Genomic DNA, 15974 nt, shown 5'->3' on the forward strand with positions numbered 1-15974 from the left:
TTGAGGCAAAATAGCAATTTAAGAGCCCAATCCTGCAATTTGTTCTTCATAGGTGGATTCATGCATCTGCATGGAGCGAGGGGCTCCACAGAGATTCAAGCAACACAGTGGCAAAATCAGGGCCTAAGTAAATTGGTGTTTTTTCTGAATAAGATCACAAGATCAAACTCATGGGTTGCAATTAAGAAAAATATTATGTCTTTTTATTGTCTGCATTTCAATTTCTCTACAGATCTTTTTGAAAAATGTTATAGAAACTACCATAGGACTCAAACCTGCAAACACTAATGAGGGTAGAGCTTACTGACATGACTTGTCTCAAATACTACTCATGGCTGTAAGGGTGGGATGCATAAAGTACTTAGGTGCCTAAATCCTAGATTTAGGCCTATGTTTTGAGTTTAGGTGCCTAAAACCCAGATTTGGCTCTACTATGATCCACAAAACTCTTGCTGAACCCTGTAGGCTCCTAAACTCATTTGGTACCTATCTTTTCAGAGTAAAAGTCCCTAGCCACTTAGGACTATGAGCACTATAGTGGAACTCAGAAGTATTCTTCTGTCTACCTAGCTGCATCTACACTGAGGTTAAGTGGGATTAATAACTACACTGCTCCAGGCTGTGAATTTTTCACACCAATGAGCACACTATGTTGACCTCGCTGTTAAGTGTAGATCAGGCCTAAGTTTCGGCTCTGAGCATGTCCACTGCTGCCTCACTCTAAGTGTTCTGACACCTATCTCTCACCTAAGAGAGAGCAATTCACAAACCAGGGAAAGACAGGTATTTGTCCACTTAAACTGTGCACAGAAGTTGCCAGCTGGATTGGACCCCATTCAGAATCTGGCCAAAGGAAGTGGTGGTGGTGCTGGTTCCGGTTCCCACCCTATAACCTTTAGCCCAGCACCCACCTAGGAGGTGGGAGATCGCAGGTCCAGTCCCCCTGCTCCAACCACTTTTTCATCATTTATCCAGAATCCAACAGCTTCAACAGGAGGAACTGAGGGAGCCTCATATCAAAATAACCCATAGCACATATTCTGCAGCCAGGACTTAGCTGCAGGGCTGGCTTTATGGAAAATGGCACCCTGGGCAAGCTTGTATTTTGGCATCCCTGGCCTCCATGCCTCTCCCCCCAGGCCCCGTTATGTTTTCTTGGTTGATGTTTCCTTTTAAAAATATTTCAGTCAGGATGGATAAAAATCATTTTTTTTAAATAAAAGAAATTGGATTTTTTTTTACTTAAATCAGATTGTTTTAATAAAATGTTTTTTGAGGAAAAAACCTTTCTACGGATAGTTTTAATTAAGATACGTTATAGCTCAAAGATATCTCATCATGGAATAGGGATTATAAATTCTAATTCTATAGTATGAGACAATATATTCATGTAATGTTTAAGAAAAGTTTTGTAAATGAGTTCCAATAGTTCATGGATTAGGGACCCAATTTTATGGGGTTCCACAGACTTCTGTATGATTATTTAGGTTAATCTTTCTATCTACCCAATGGGACTCAGTGCTCAGTCTAGAAGATACCATCAGAGATGCTTAGTTTTGCAGTTCTCAAACTATGGATTTGTTTCCAGAGGTAACATGCTTGTTAACAGCAAAAATATTTTAAATAATTAAATAATATATAGAGGTAACAGACCTCAACCTTATTGTCCCTCTGCAAATTTGTGTACACGGAATCAATCCCTTACCTCTCTCTAAAAGTGCAAAGTTTCAAAAAGTTCAATGAATAGAGAAGATTGTTGGGGGTGGAAAAGATCTGGACAAGAAGAAATCTGGAGATAAATGTGAGAAGGGAGGGACAGGCAGTAGAAACAAAAGTGAAACTGTTTGAGCAGCATATTCCAGAAGTCTTGAGGTCTTTCTCAGTGTAGCCTTCATTGATTTGCGATCTACCACACCATTCTCTCACTACAAGGGTAAGTAAACCTATAATGGCAGCAGGCCATAAAAGAGACCCAGTTTGGAAATATTTTAATGACGTTCCTTTACCTGTGGGTAAGACAGGCATGCATGCAAAATGCAAACAGTGCAACAAAGAAATGCAAGGCCTGGTTTCCCGAAGGAAACAACATCATGAGAAGTGTTCCTTCTCAGGAGGAAGTTTCACTGAAGATAATGAAATGAACATGTCTGAACATGTAAGATCTTCAGATTGGTAAACTTTTTTATTTCATACTTCTTTCTTAAGGACTGCCTGTATTCCTTCTGGACTATTCTTGAATTCTCATGTTTGAGCAAAAAATATAGTTGTTACTCTATGGTACTATCATTTTAGATGCAGTTGTGATAAAAAATAAATAGCTGAAATAGGCAGATCTTCCTTTTACAATTTCACCTTTAAAGTAGTACCAAGTGTCAGTGAATGCAATGAGTAATACTAAATGAGCAGTATGGTAATAATAATTAAATAAGTTCATTGACTTATTTTGTTTAGGAGAATCCATCCTCAACCTACAGGATTCTGAAGACTATCCACCTTCAAGATCACCATCATTTTCTATAGTTTCAGAGTTATCTGTCAATCACAGTGTTTCAGTCACATCACGTATGTCACATAGCCACAGTATATCACCTGTAGCAAAAAGAAAAAAAAAATCCCCATCATCCAAATGTCTAGTATGCAGCTTGATCACAGACAATGCTGCAAGTGTATCCAAGGTGAGAAGAAATTTAGAAGAGTCCAAAGCTAACATACAGTTGCAGTGCTCATTTGGTGCACCTCCTAGCCAAAGACTTCAGTGTTCCAGAAATAAAGGCTAATGTTGAAATTGCAAAATACTTCCATAATAACCACTTTGCAGCAACTGCTCTGAAAAAAGTGGGAAGAACCAAGCTAACTCTCCCACAAGAAATGTGATGGAACTTAGTAGTAGACTGTTTTGAGCACTGTATCAAGAACTGGCCTAATCTAATGACAGTTTGTGAGCAAAATCGTGAAAAAATAGATGGCGCTGTCACGGCCAAAGTTCTCAACATTGGGCTTAAGAGAAATGTTGAACACATGCTGAGTACCCTGAAGCCTATTTCTGTAGCCTTGATCAAAATGCAGGGAAATAGCTGTTTTATTGCTGATGCTGTTGAAATTTGGAAGGAACTGAGTGAGATCTTATAAAGAGAAATATGCCTTAATTGCTGAAGAAGAGGAGTTGGTTATGACATGGACATCCAGCAATCATCCCTCCATAATGCCAACTACAATAAACTTCAGAGCTAAAGGTGAACCATTCAATAAATACATATTTGCTGATGATGTTTTAAAGAAAGTCACACCAGTGAACTGGTGGAAGCTACTTAAGCATTTGGATTTAGAGACTGCTGAAGTGATCATTTCACTTTTAACAGCAGTAGCTTCTTCTGCCAGCGTAGAAAGAATATTTTCTTCCTTTGGATTAATTCATTCCAAATTGAGAAATCGTTTGGGACCTGAAAAAGTGGGAAAGCTAGTTTTTCTTTTCCAGATTACGAACAAACAGAAAAATTAGGGTGAAGACGACTGAGTTAGGTGCAGAAGCCATTATTTTAAGTTTCTCATGTTGACCTGGCTGACAGTCAATTTACTTTTATATATATTTAAATATTTAAGTTTAAAACAATTTTAACAAAAACAAACCTGATTTTAAAAAACTTGAATGTTTAACTAAATTCAAAAATTCATATGCTTGTTTTGTTAAAATATTATACGTTTGCTGTTGAAGAAAAAATCCAGAATATATAACATTGTTGTTTTATTTAAATACAACAATTTAAATGTCTGCCTGGTGATGTTCTCTTCCTAATACAGCATGGCAAGAAAATCCTCCAAATATTAATGATTAACCTGTTGAATTGGAGATAGTTCACCTCCCAATGACTTCATTAATATCTACTTCAATTACCTTTGGTAAATGAAATAACCAATCATTCATTTTCTGATATAGCTGTAAAACTCATCCGAAAAGTTTTCAAAATAAATCACTTTAAAAATGTATAGTGTGTACCTTCTAAAAATGAAACCTACATCTACCTCTGAGTTGTGAAGAATATGTATTAAGGTTATAAAAACCAACCAGAATGCACTTTTATATAGAAATCCATAATTAAATCGGGTCTTCCTGACTAGTGATTTAAATCATGATTAAAATCAATCCGATTTAAATCAAATCCTCCCTGATTTCAGTTACATGTTCCATATACTACTTTTAATAAATGGGATAATTTCCTTGACTTGTGTGTGGACCCTCCTTCCTAAAGATGTCTGCAGATTCGGTATTGTGCCATGTGACTCACAGAACATGGATTGGAATGATGTAGCTGTCTGGTGCCATCATAGTGCAAACACTTTTCTGTTCATGCCACATCCACAATCCCTGCCTCAGTTTAAAAAATATCCAAAATCCTAAGGATACATGGGAGGAATGGGGAAAATACATTATCCGCTCACAGAAAGCACTGTGAGTTTTAAAAGCAGCAGAATCACCCCACAGAAAATGGGTAGATAAACATCTTTATGGCTTGGTTTATATACAGAACAATGAAACACAATTAAAAAAGCCATGCAGGCCTTTGCCATTACTGGCATTGTATCTGTCCAGGGGACATGAAAGAATTGTCATTCATCCTCATAGTTGGTTGCCTTCAGCACATCACAAAGTTCAGCCCATATTTCATCTTGTATCTCGCCAATCGCCAACACATAAACATTTGTACCACAGTAAGGAGCAGCAGCAGAACCAGACCATCATCCAGTTGCTCCATACCTTCCACCCAGTTTGGCAGGAGGGAGAGGTGAGCAGGAACTGTCATCAGCAAATGTATGATGGTGGGGGAGATAGCATCAACAATACACAGCAAAGCAGTTCCCAGGGTGTCTGCAGTGATGCAGAGCACAGAGATACCACCCCTGAAATGGTAGTGCCAACACTGGGTAACAACAGCACAAGTGTGGTTGTGGGTATATGCATGTACACAGCTTGATACCCGTGTACAGTACAGTATATGTGGACACATTATTTTATTAATATTATTGCATCACTTATACCGTCAAAGAATAAACATTTCTACTGGCAAATTATTGCCCCCAACGATAGGAATAGGTTGTTGAATACTTTATTAGATCTTGATTAAAGAACCAGATTCTTTGAGGACTTGAATGGGAGCCTAGCTACACAAATCTCATCAGGGCCTTGAAGTTAATGGAGTGCTGCACAGGAGTCTGCTGTACAGTCAGCCGCAGAATCAGGGTCTAATTTAGGGCTAACTCCTGCAACCATTAATCACATAAACGGGCCTTACTCAAGCAAATAACTTGAGTCTACTTGTGCGTCTCCAGGCTATTTACATGAGAAAGGGCTAAAGGAACATGCCCTTAAAGAAGCACATAGAGGTTGTGATATAACACAACACGTACAACAGCTCTGCCAGCAGCAAACCTTCCTAGTGGGGACGCAGCTGACACAGGCAAATAAAAAAAAAAAAAGAGAGAGCGAGCGAGCTTCGGCTGCTCTGCCTTACAGCGGGTGCCTGGGGGAAATAAGCGATACCAACGCACTTGTATGTCGCCACAACTGAGTCGACGCCAAGGGCACTTCCTGCTGGCGACATGCCGGGGAAGATACGAATTAGCCCCCCGAACACGCGAACGTTACCGCCCCGGCAGCCGTTTCCGCCGGAGCCCGGGCCGGGCCGGGCGCTCAGCGGCGGCGGAGACTGACACGGTTTCCCACACGGCGGCCTGCCCCCGCCGCTAAGCCAGGCTGCTGACCACGATGCCGTTTCCCAGCGCGGCCAGGCCCGTCGAGGAGCCGGCGCTGCTCGTCGCGGGGCAATGGCGGGTGCTCCCGGCCGGGCCGGGGAGGGGGAGGGGGAGGGGCTTCAGGGTCTCCGGGTTGTGCGCGAGGCGGCTCCGCGCCGAGGGGCGGGGTCTCGGGCCGTTTCCGCCCGAGCCGTTCCGGGGTCAGAGGGCGTGTTTGTGACGGGGCTTGGGCGCGCGGAGCGACGGGCGCTGAGCGAGGCGGAGGCTGCCGGCCGCTCGGGAGCTCGCAGTAGCCGCCGCCGCCGCCGCCGCACCGCCCCCCCCCTTAAGGCGGAAGCGGCCCGGCGGGGGCCAGCGCCGGCAGCACCATGTCACGCGGCTCGATCGAGATCCCCCTCCGGGACACTGACGAGGTGAGGGGGACGCGGCGGCCTCGGGCCTGGTTCTTTCCCCCTGCTGACCCCTGGCGCTGTGCGGGGTGTCCGTGAGCTGGCCCCGGCGAGTGTGTGTGAGAGAGAGAGAGAGAGAGAGAGAGAGAAAAGTGTGTGGTCGCCTCATAACTCTGACCCCCCCCCCCCCACACACACACACACACCGGGGCCTTGTGAGCCGCCCTCACTCCGCTGAATACTCCCCCTCCCCCCTTGGGGGGCAGAGGGGTTGTGCCTGGCCGGTTTTCATGGGCAGGAAAAGCAGCTGTTAGGAAATGCAGCCCCGGGGCCTCGGCCGGCCGCACGTTGTGCTGGTTGTTTTCACGCAGGCACCACAAGGAAGAGGACCAGGGCCTAGTTCCCCCAATAATAACCTTCAATCATAAGAATGGAAGCCTCTTACAAAGACACTAAGGGGCTGAGTCTGAACTCCTTTGACGACTAGTAACTTTGGTTTGCCCATGTGCTGTCCAGCTGTAGCGTGGCATAGTTAAACTTCATGTTGTCTAACTCTGTGTCACATCAGGTTAGCTCAAAGTGTGTTTTAAAGTCAGCTTAGTTAAATCGGTGGAAAACCCTGTGTGGACACTCCTAATTCGGTTTAAAGCTGATTTATATCAAGTTGGGTTACATGGGTTCCTTGCCAACATAAACTAAACTGACAATAGGGATATATAGATTTAAGAGTGCTTCACGGGTGTTTACCCCAGTATAACCAAATCAAATTTAAATCTGATATTGGTTCAAAACTTGTATGAAGACGAATCCTTAAACTGGTGAAGCAGTTATATTCTGTTACTAGATACTACTTTCACATGCTTGTTTAAAAACAATCGTTCACTGCAATTAGCTGTTACTTTGTTTGAAACTTGCCATCAATTTGGCAGTATGTTTTGCTTTCTGTAGGTAACGTATGTGTATAATCATAAGTATTAATCTCCCCCTCCCCCCAAAAAATAATTGCTTTCACCATGGTTGTCCACAAGGATAAGTGATCTTAGTAGTGCTCTTTGAAATGATGGCCATCTGTGTTTGTGACATGAGACAAACTTACTTTTCTTTCCATCTGGGAGGCTGGTCTGTGGATTAATCTCCAGGGACTGCAGTAAGAGTACAGTGTGCAGTTTTTCTTCTTTTTCCCCTATTACCCTTATTTGCTCACTTCCTACCACCACAACCTACACACACACAGGAAGATTATCAGAAATATAACTTTATTTTCCTGTAGTTCAGCAGTTGGATCAAAGTTTAATTTAGCAAAAAAGGCATAACAAGATCCAGTGGTTGGAAGCTGAAGCAAAATACGAATTCATGAGCATGAGGATAATCACTGGAAAAGTTTACCTAGGGATGTGGTGGATTCTTCATCACTTATGATCTTTAAAATCAAGTCTGGTTGTCTTTCTAAAAAAGTTGCTATAGATCAGAAAGAAGTTATGGGCTTGATGCAGAAGTTACTGGTACGGTTTTATGTCTGTGTTTAAGTAGGAAGTCAGACTCAATTATCATAATAGCTCCTTCTAGCCTTAAAATCAAGTATGTATGATACAAAGCATTTATCTCAGTTAGTAAAGCAGCTAAGCAATTCTGGGGACCGCATGGCTCATTGATAGAGGCTGGACTGGGAATGAAAAGACAAAGGTTGTATCTCCAGCTCTTCAACTGATTTACATTGTGACCTTGGGGAAATCATGTAATCTCTGTCCCCAGCTGTAAAGTAGAGATCTACTGCATTTGTCAACAAAAAGTGCTACTGAATTGCAAAATATTATTGTTCTTTTGCATCCATGTATGGATTATTGCCATGTCTTATGTGGCACTATCTTCTTATTTACAGTTAGTGGTACTGCAGTATCCAATATTCAGCTCAAAATCCAGTTTCTGCAATTTAATTATATCTGTATAGAGTGGATTGTGGATTAGAGCCTCAATTTTCTGCTCAGTAAAGGTTTTGCTCTCTGTTTTAGGGACTTGTATGGTCCTCGCTGTATAGTATCTGAGTGCCTCACAATCTAACATACTTATTCTCACATTACTCCTGTGACATAGGGATATACTAATTAGCCCTATTTTACAGATGGGGAATTGAGGCACAAAGACGCTAATGACTTAGCTAGGGTCACACAGTAATCCTATGAATATAGAAGGGAATTGAGTCTGGATTTCCCTGAGTCTCAAGCTAGCACTTTATCCACTGGACCAACCTTCGTTCCATATGTGTGTCTTCTGGATCATAACCTCTTTGAGAGAGACTCATTTTATGTTACTTACATTGCTGAGCACATTGTCAGTGCTGTATAAACGATAGGACAGATTTATTCTTTTCTCCCTTTGCCCACAGACTGCAAAAAAATGGATTATATTCTGCTCTCTGAAATATGCCCAGTTTCTGTTGATTTCTGTGGCCGAGGCCATTTGTGCTCTGAGGCAGTATTTGCTCCCAACCCCATAGATACTTACTTTCTGTTATTATTTGGGGGATGGTCTTATTGGAAAACCTCTTAAAGTGGAAAATCCAGACTCCAGGTTGTCTAATCTATCATCTGGCATGCTGGAGAGAGTGAGGATTAGGGTTTCTGTTGAGTTCCTATTATAAATATTGTAAATATAGACTTTAAATGGAACATTTAAAAAGTTAAGGAGTACTTGTGGCACCTTAGAGACTAACAAATTTATTAGAGCATAAGCTTTCGTGAGCTACAGCTCACTTCATCGGATGCATTTGCTGTAGCTCACGAAAGCTTATGCTCTAATAAATTTGTTAGTCTCTAAGGTGCCACAAGTACTCCTTTTCTTTTTGCGAATACAGACTAACACGGCTGCTACTCTGAAACCTGTGATTTAAAAAGTTGATATTCATGGTAAGTGTTAACTCATGTTATTGTTGTTTCTTTTAGGTCATTGAGCTTGACTTCGATCAGTTACCGGAGGGGGATGAAGTTATAAGTATCCTGAAACAGGAACATACTCAGCTGCACATATGGATTGCTTTAGCGGTCAGTATTTATGCAAATAATTAATTTCTACTATGTTGCATTTTTTAGCAGAAGAAATTAAATTATTCTTTTAGATCACTGATATTTCTTACATCAATTTTGATATTGCAAATATCAGTAGAGGCTCTACAACTTGAGGTTTGTAATGAATTGATACAATTTTTGGCTGCTTCTATTACTATATTTAAAAATTGCATGCTTCATTAATTTTGTTTTAACTTTGTTTTTTCAAAGTAAAAAACATTGTCCTGATGTTCAGATATAGTGGAAAAAATACATTGGTGACTGAAGAAAAATAAAATTGTCTCTTTGATTGTGCTGATAAAAAAAATCCCTCTTAATTTATTAACACAGACGTTACTACCTAGGCTATGCATCACAATGAGGCAAGATCAGTGCTAGCAATATTCACTTAACTACCCTATCAAGTTTATGCTGGCTGGAAGGGAGAGCTGAACAGTTCCAGTGGGAGTGCTTTAATAAATAAGAAAAGAGTGAATGGAGAAAAAATTGCCATAAAAGACTGTGAAAAGAATCAACAACATAGAATTTTAGGATTAAATGGTCTGAACGCTTTCCTTCTAAAAAAGAAAAGGAGTACTTGTGGCACCTTAGAGACTCACAAATTTTTCATGGTCTCTATAATCCAACTTACATCTGTTCGGATGAAGTGGGCTATAGCTCATGAAAGCTTATGCTTAAATAAATTTGTTAGTCTCTAAGGTGCCACAAGTACTCCTTTTCTTTTCTGTGAATACAGACTAACACGGCTGCTACTCTGAAACCTTTCCTTGTAAAGTTCAACTTCTGTATGCTTTGGCTAAATTTCCAAAGGTGTTTTCCAAAAGTATGTTTCCATTAGAGAGAGTAATGAATTACATTGGCATGATTGCAGCCTGACTGATAGGATGCTCACTTCTGTACCAGAAGGTTGGGGGTTGAACTCCTACATGAGGATGCTCACCCTCTTCTGATACCGTACACTACTAGTAGGTTCTGCCGTCTCAGATGTGTTACATTGCAGACAGGCTTCAAACTGACTTTTTTTGTTTTGCTTAAGAAAAGGAGTACTTGTGGCACCTTAGAGACTAACAAATTTATTAGAGCATAAGCTTTTGTGAGCTACAGCTCACTTGTGAGCTGTAGCTCACGAAAGCTTATGGGCTCTAATAAATTTGTTAGTCTCTAAGGTGCCACAAGTACTCCTTTTCTTTTTGCGAATACAGACTAACACGGCTGCTACTCTGAAACCTTTGTTTGGCTTAGTCTCTGGTTGTCCAGTTGAACACTTAAGGATCCCAGTGCTCTTTTGGACAGGCGTAGCTGATTACTTGTGTACTGTCCAACAATTTCATCTTTGAATAATTTTTCATGTGTGTGTTTTGTATGAATGAATGATTGTGGACAGCAGAGCACCTGCTCTAACAACTGCTGTACTTGTGTATGTAATTCATCAGTGGAAAGATTTTGTTCTAAGAAAAAAGTACTCATGGAGCTATATTGAAACGTTATATTAGAATGTAAGTGAAAATCTGTGGTTTAACTGGAAAAAAAATGTGGTGGAATAGCTATAAAAGTAGTATTTTTAAAATGTTTGCTTTTATAGTTGGAATATTACAAACAAGGAAAAACAGAAGATTTTGTGAAACTGTTGGAAGCTGCACGAATAGATGGTAACTTGGATTATAGAGACCATGAAAAAGATCAGATGACATGCTTGGATACTCTGGCAGCATACTATGTACAGCAGGCGCGGAAGGAAAAGAATAAAGACAACAAGAAGGAGCTCATTACGCAAGCTACCCTGCTGTATACTATGGCTGACAAAATTATCATGTATGATCAGGTAAAAAAAAAAGATTGTGTCCATTTATACATAGAATCATAGCTATAAACTGTGTCATTAAACTTAGTTTGTAACTTTGTTATAGTATCCATACTCCAACTCTGATTCAAAGTACATTTTTTGAAAGGAAGCAGATACCTAATTATTGTACCCTAAAGGGAAGGTAGTCACTGATGGGCAGGCCCTTATAACCTCATTAGTATGTGTTACCTTACTGATTTCACAAACATTTGGATTAAATTGGCACTTGTGTAGCACTGCCCAGAATAAAAGTGATCCTAGCTCAAGCTTCTTAATGCAACTATGCCTGTGTATTCCTTTTTTGTTGTTGTTGGCCTAAACATTTTGCTCAATATACCTTCCTACTTTGGTTGTATGTGATTTGTAGAAATTAATTGTGGGAACCTACAGTCTAACCATTGGTATTGCACAGGCTTTGATGCAGGAGAATGAAATTCATCATAAAATTCCAAAATGAGGTTTAAAGTAGTACATTAGCATTCTTTCCTTTAGTCTGATTTTTATAACTTTTTTTTTTTTAAGAAAGACCCAAATACAAAATCCTAGTATTTGTATAAAAATGCAAAGAATAATATCTTAGAAATCTGTTTCTCATCTAGAATCACTTGTGGGAAGAGCCTGCTTCTGTCTGCTGGAGGGTGATAAAATGGACCAGGCTGATGCACAGTTTCATTTTGTGCTCAACCAGTCTCCAAATAATATTCCAGCCCTCCTTGGTAAGAATTTTGTGAATATCTCTGCAAAAACCCAGTCTCTCCATCTCCATTTAGGACTTGTAGAAAATGCATGTTCGCAGTCTGTCCCAGTTCTCATAAGGAGAGACATACATGGTCCTTGCAATAAAGAAGGGAGATCTCTGTCTTGGGATAATACGCATTTAAGAGCCTGAGATGGATTCAGGAAGTGCCTGCAGAAAGGAAAGCTGTGGTGGTGGGGGTATTATCAACAACTGTATGCTAATGCCTGTGTGGTTATGTCCATGTCTACCCTCAGGATGCCCCCCTTGTAGCACGCTTGATTCTGCAGATGTGCTACCTCTTCTTTCCCCTTCAGCTCTTATAAGAAGTAACTCCCAGGTCAAAATATTTTAAATTGAGATTCCTCTGTGTGGTCATGTACATTTAATGTGTCTCTTATAGTGTATCAATTTAGTTTTTATCCCCTGAATCAAGTTCTTGTTCCCCTTGATTCAGGGTTCCTACAGCCCTCCTTCTAGGCTTCTGTATGAGTGTTCCCATAGGCTACCCCTCCATAAGTTAAGAGTCTCACAGCCGTTCTAGGGTCTGTGCTGATAACTCAGGCTGGCTGCACCACTCAGCTTCTGAACGGGCCTCTTTTAATCCTGTCTTTCCCCCAGGGCTGTGAAAGGTCAGTAGGCTGAAGAGCCAACAGGCAGGTGCACAGTTCTACTTTCACTAGGCAGATATAAAAAAAGGAGTACTTGTGGCACCTTAGAGACTAACGAATTTATTAGAGCATAAGCTTTCGTGAGCTACAGCTCACTTCATTGAGCTGTAGCTCACAAAAGCTTATGCTCTAATAAATTCGTTAGTCTCTAAGGTGCCACAAGTACTCCTTTTTTTTTTTTTTTTTGCGAATACAGACTAACACGGCTGCTACTCTGAAACCTGTCATTAGGCAGATGTGCCTCCTTTAGGCTGTCTGCTTATTCCCTCCTCCTTTGGCTCTCTGGAGGCTTCTCTTTTATTCCAAGGCCTGTGACTGATTTGGTCACATGACCTACCTGATTTGTCACATTTGGGGAGGAGAGCTGAGTGAGGCACAGGTGGGGCAGACCCTTCTCTCTAAAAGGGGCCAGTCACCTGAGACAGTCCACCTTACTTACCAGTATTTTCCTGCTGACACTAGTGGTGCTGTGCTCTCTCAATGTGGTCAGAACACTTTCAGTAGTGAAGAGTCAGCAAGCAGTAACACCTTCAGTCAGTATTCTAGAGTGAAGCTTAGGGCAATTTTCATCCAAACTTCCTAACCAAGAAAAGAAAATGAAAGTTATTTAAAATTATTTTAAAATCTTACGTTTGTTTTCTGTTGCCCTTTTATTAATTTTATTTTCTGAGATACTTGACACTTGTAGGCTCGGCATCAAGACACACAAAGCAGTTATAATCAAATGACTGTTCCTGACAGCATGCAAGCCTTCACTAATTCCATTTATTCTGGCACTAACTACTGAAAAAGTCAGAATGGCAAATCTATAGCAACTTCTGTAACTTGCTTGTTGTAACAGGTAAAGCATGCATTTCATTCAACAAGAAAGATTATAGAGGAGCCCTTGCCTACTACAAGAAAGCACTACGAACCAACCCAGGTTGTCCAGGTAAGGTGTAGAAAATCTTTGCTACTGAAGCGATCTTACTAAGTTGTTTAAACCTAAAACTGGTCCTTATAATTCCTGCAGTTAGAAAATGGGCTTTTTTATAATTCCTTTTTTCCAATCCATGCGGTCACAAATGAAATTCTTATTCTTGTAGGACAGATCTGCTTTCTGCTGGCTCTGTAATAGCTGCTAACTGAGTAATGACTAAGAGATATGTCTGCCGTATTGTTGTAGCCATGTTGGTCCCAGGATATTAGAGAGACAAGGTGGGTGAGAGGTAATTTTGTTTTATTGAACCAATTTTTGTTGGTGAAAGAGACAAGCTTTGGAGTTACACAGAGCTCTTCTTCAGGTCTGGGAAAGGTACTTGGTATCACAGCTAAATATAATGCAGAACAGATTGTTTAGCATAAGTAGTTAACATGTTATTTAGTGCACTGGATGAGGTACACATGTGATAGGCATGTGTAGGATCCATGTATCTTGAAAGGTATGGGTGGGTATTAGTCATCATAGCAGTGTAGATATGTGTACAGGTTTTGCTCTGTTTGTTGTGGTAGTGGCTGGCATCACTTTGAGTTGGTGTGTTTTGGTCTGTGAGGAGCTTGCTTCTGATAGTGAGGTTATGGATTGTTTGAAGGCCAGAAGAGGTGGCTTGGGAAAGATTTTTTTTTTTTTTCAGGATGTCTCCATTGAGTATGGGTTGTGATTGTTTTATGATACCTATAGGGGTTTCAGTGTGGAGTAGAAGGTGACACATAGAGGTATGTGGTTGGAGTTTTTTTTCCTATATTGAAGCAAGTTCTTTTGGGGTATTTGGGTGGCCTGTTCCATGATGTGATGTATTTCTCTGGTGGAGTGTCCTTGTTTGATGAAGGAAGTCTTAAATATGTTAAAGCGTATATCCCAGGCTTATCACAGAATATGCTCTGAGAAGAATCTGAGTGCCTGACTGTAGAAAACTGATTACTTGGTGTGTTTGGAGTGGTTACTGGATCTGTGAAGACAAGTGCAATCTGTGGGTTTATTGTGTATAGTTGTCTGTGGGGTTCCATTGTTGAAGCTGATTTTGGTGTCCAAGAAGTTGATGCTGGTGTGGGAGTGTTCTAGAGAGAGTTGGATAGATGGGTGGGGATGGTTGAAGTTGTGATGGAAATGTGAGGAAGTTTAGGTCCTTTGTCCTGAAGATGAAAATATCATTGATGTATCTCCAATATATCACTGGTTTCATGGTGCATTTGTCCAGAAATTCTTCTTCTCTTCTATGAAGAGGCTGGCATATTGAGGAGCCATCCTACTACTAGTGGCTGTTCCCATGGTTTGGTTGAAGTGAGTGTTGATGAATGTAAAATTGGTCTGGGTGAGGATCAAATTAATAAATTTGGGGTGGATATCTGGGTGTTGGCAATAATCTCGCTGGCTATGATTTGAGCTAGCACATCAAAAAGAGCATAGCTATGCCAGTGGGAGGGGCCAGCTACCTCAAGTATGTGCCTAGCATCTCAGACAAGTATGTACTCGGGGTGACCAGTGGCTCACACCGAAGTGGCTACGTCCATTTTTAGTATACTAGCTCCAGGGAGCCGGTGCAGGTATTTCCTTGAACTAGGAAATATGCTTCCTGTTCAAAGAGTAGACATACCTTAAGTAGGCCAAGTTCGTAATAATATTTCATGCATTTCTGACCAATAGATTATTAAAAAGCCATTAAAGAAGTGCAGAAAGTACCAAAGGGATGTCCAAATCAGACTCTTGTCCAAAAGGATTACAGAAACTAGCTCTAAGCTTTTGAATATGAAGTTAGACAGAGGTAAATGGAGACATCACAAAATTCTGAACAAAACAAATGATGTATGTGTCAAATTTATCTAAGATGTGTCAAATGATACAAAAATATCTGATGGTTCATTGTATCATATTGGATTTTTATTACTAAAATTCCTGCGGAAACTACCAGAGGCAGCGAAGTTATATGTCCAGTGTTAGAAATTAAGGAAGTACTTGAAGAGGATGTCACACATTCCTTTAATAGAGGAATAAGTGTTATCCATACACTGAAAGATGGGGTACACCTACATAAGCTACTTGGCCATTTTCTGTCCTAAACATGAGATAAAATTAGGGGCCACGTGTAATCTGTAATTCTTTAGGCTGTGGATTAGCTGCAGAATCCACTCCTTGCTGCAGAATTGTGCTCAGAATAGAAGTTGGGTTTTTTGTGTGGTGTTTTTATTTTTGTTTGTTTTGGTTTTTTTAAGAAAAAGTTTCTACTACTTACAAGGAAAACTTCTAAATGTGCAATTAATGTAAACAAATGTGGCTGTTTATTCCTGAGTCTGTAGACAGCCTGAAACAATGTCTGTAGTGTGAACTGCTCCCTTTATGTTGAACTGTGTAAGAACTTGATATCAATGGATGATAATTTAAGCAGCCTTGTTAACCCTTTCACTGCTAATCATTTTAGAAGAAACACGTAGCTTAATTGCTTATCCCACAATCCCAAACCATCTCATACCCTTGCCGAGGTACCAAAAACTATTCCCTTTTAGCTGATCAACCTCCAGCTTTCCTGACTTACAGTTCTGTAATACTGT

General features: G+C 40.6%; 2 protein-coding genes across 2 annotated transcripts in view; one reads left to right on the forward strand and one right to left on the reverse strand.

Annotated features, from left to right (window-relative positions):
- LOC122460700 (DDB1- and CUL4-associated factor 10-like) overlaps positions 1-6118 on the reverse strand; it is a 30257-nt gene extending 24139 nt beyond the window's left edge. The window contains exons 1-2 of the mRNA XM_043516827.1: positions 6081-6118; positions 5545-5865 (exon numbers count right to left, since the gene is read on the reverse strand). Of these exons, the coding sequence (XP_043372762.1) occupies positions 5545-5865; positions 6081-6118 (359 nt within the window). The remainder of the gene's footprint in view (positions 1-5544; positions 5866-6080) is intronic.
- Positions 5957-15974, forward strand: part of CTR9 (CTR9 homolog, Paf1/RNA polymerase II complex component) — a 28839-nt gene continuing 18821 nt past the window's right edge. The window contains 5 exon segments of the mRNA XM_038406170.2: positions 5957-6161; positions 9077-9175; positions 10782-11021; positions 11623-11758; positions 13291-13380. Coding sequence (XP_038262098.1) covers positions 6117-6161; positions 9077-9175; positions 10782-11021; positions 11623-11758; positions 13291-13380 — 610 coding nt within the window. The 5' untranslated portion in view covers positions 5957-6116.

This window comes from Dermochelys coriacea, chromosome 6 (genome assembly GCF_009764565.3).
Source record: "Dermochelys coriacea isolate rDerCor1 chromosome 6, rDerCor1.pri.v4, whole genome shotgun sequence".
Taxonomy (NCBI): domain Eukaryota; kingdom Metazoa; phylum Chordata; order Testudines; family Dermochelyidae; genus Dermochelys; species Dermochelys coriacea.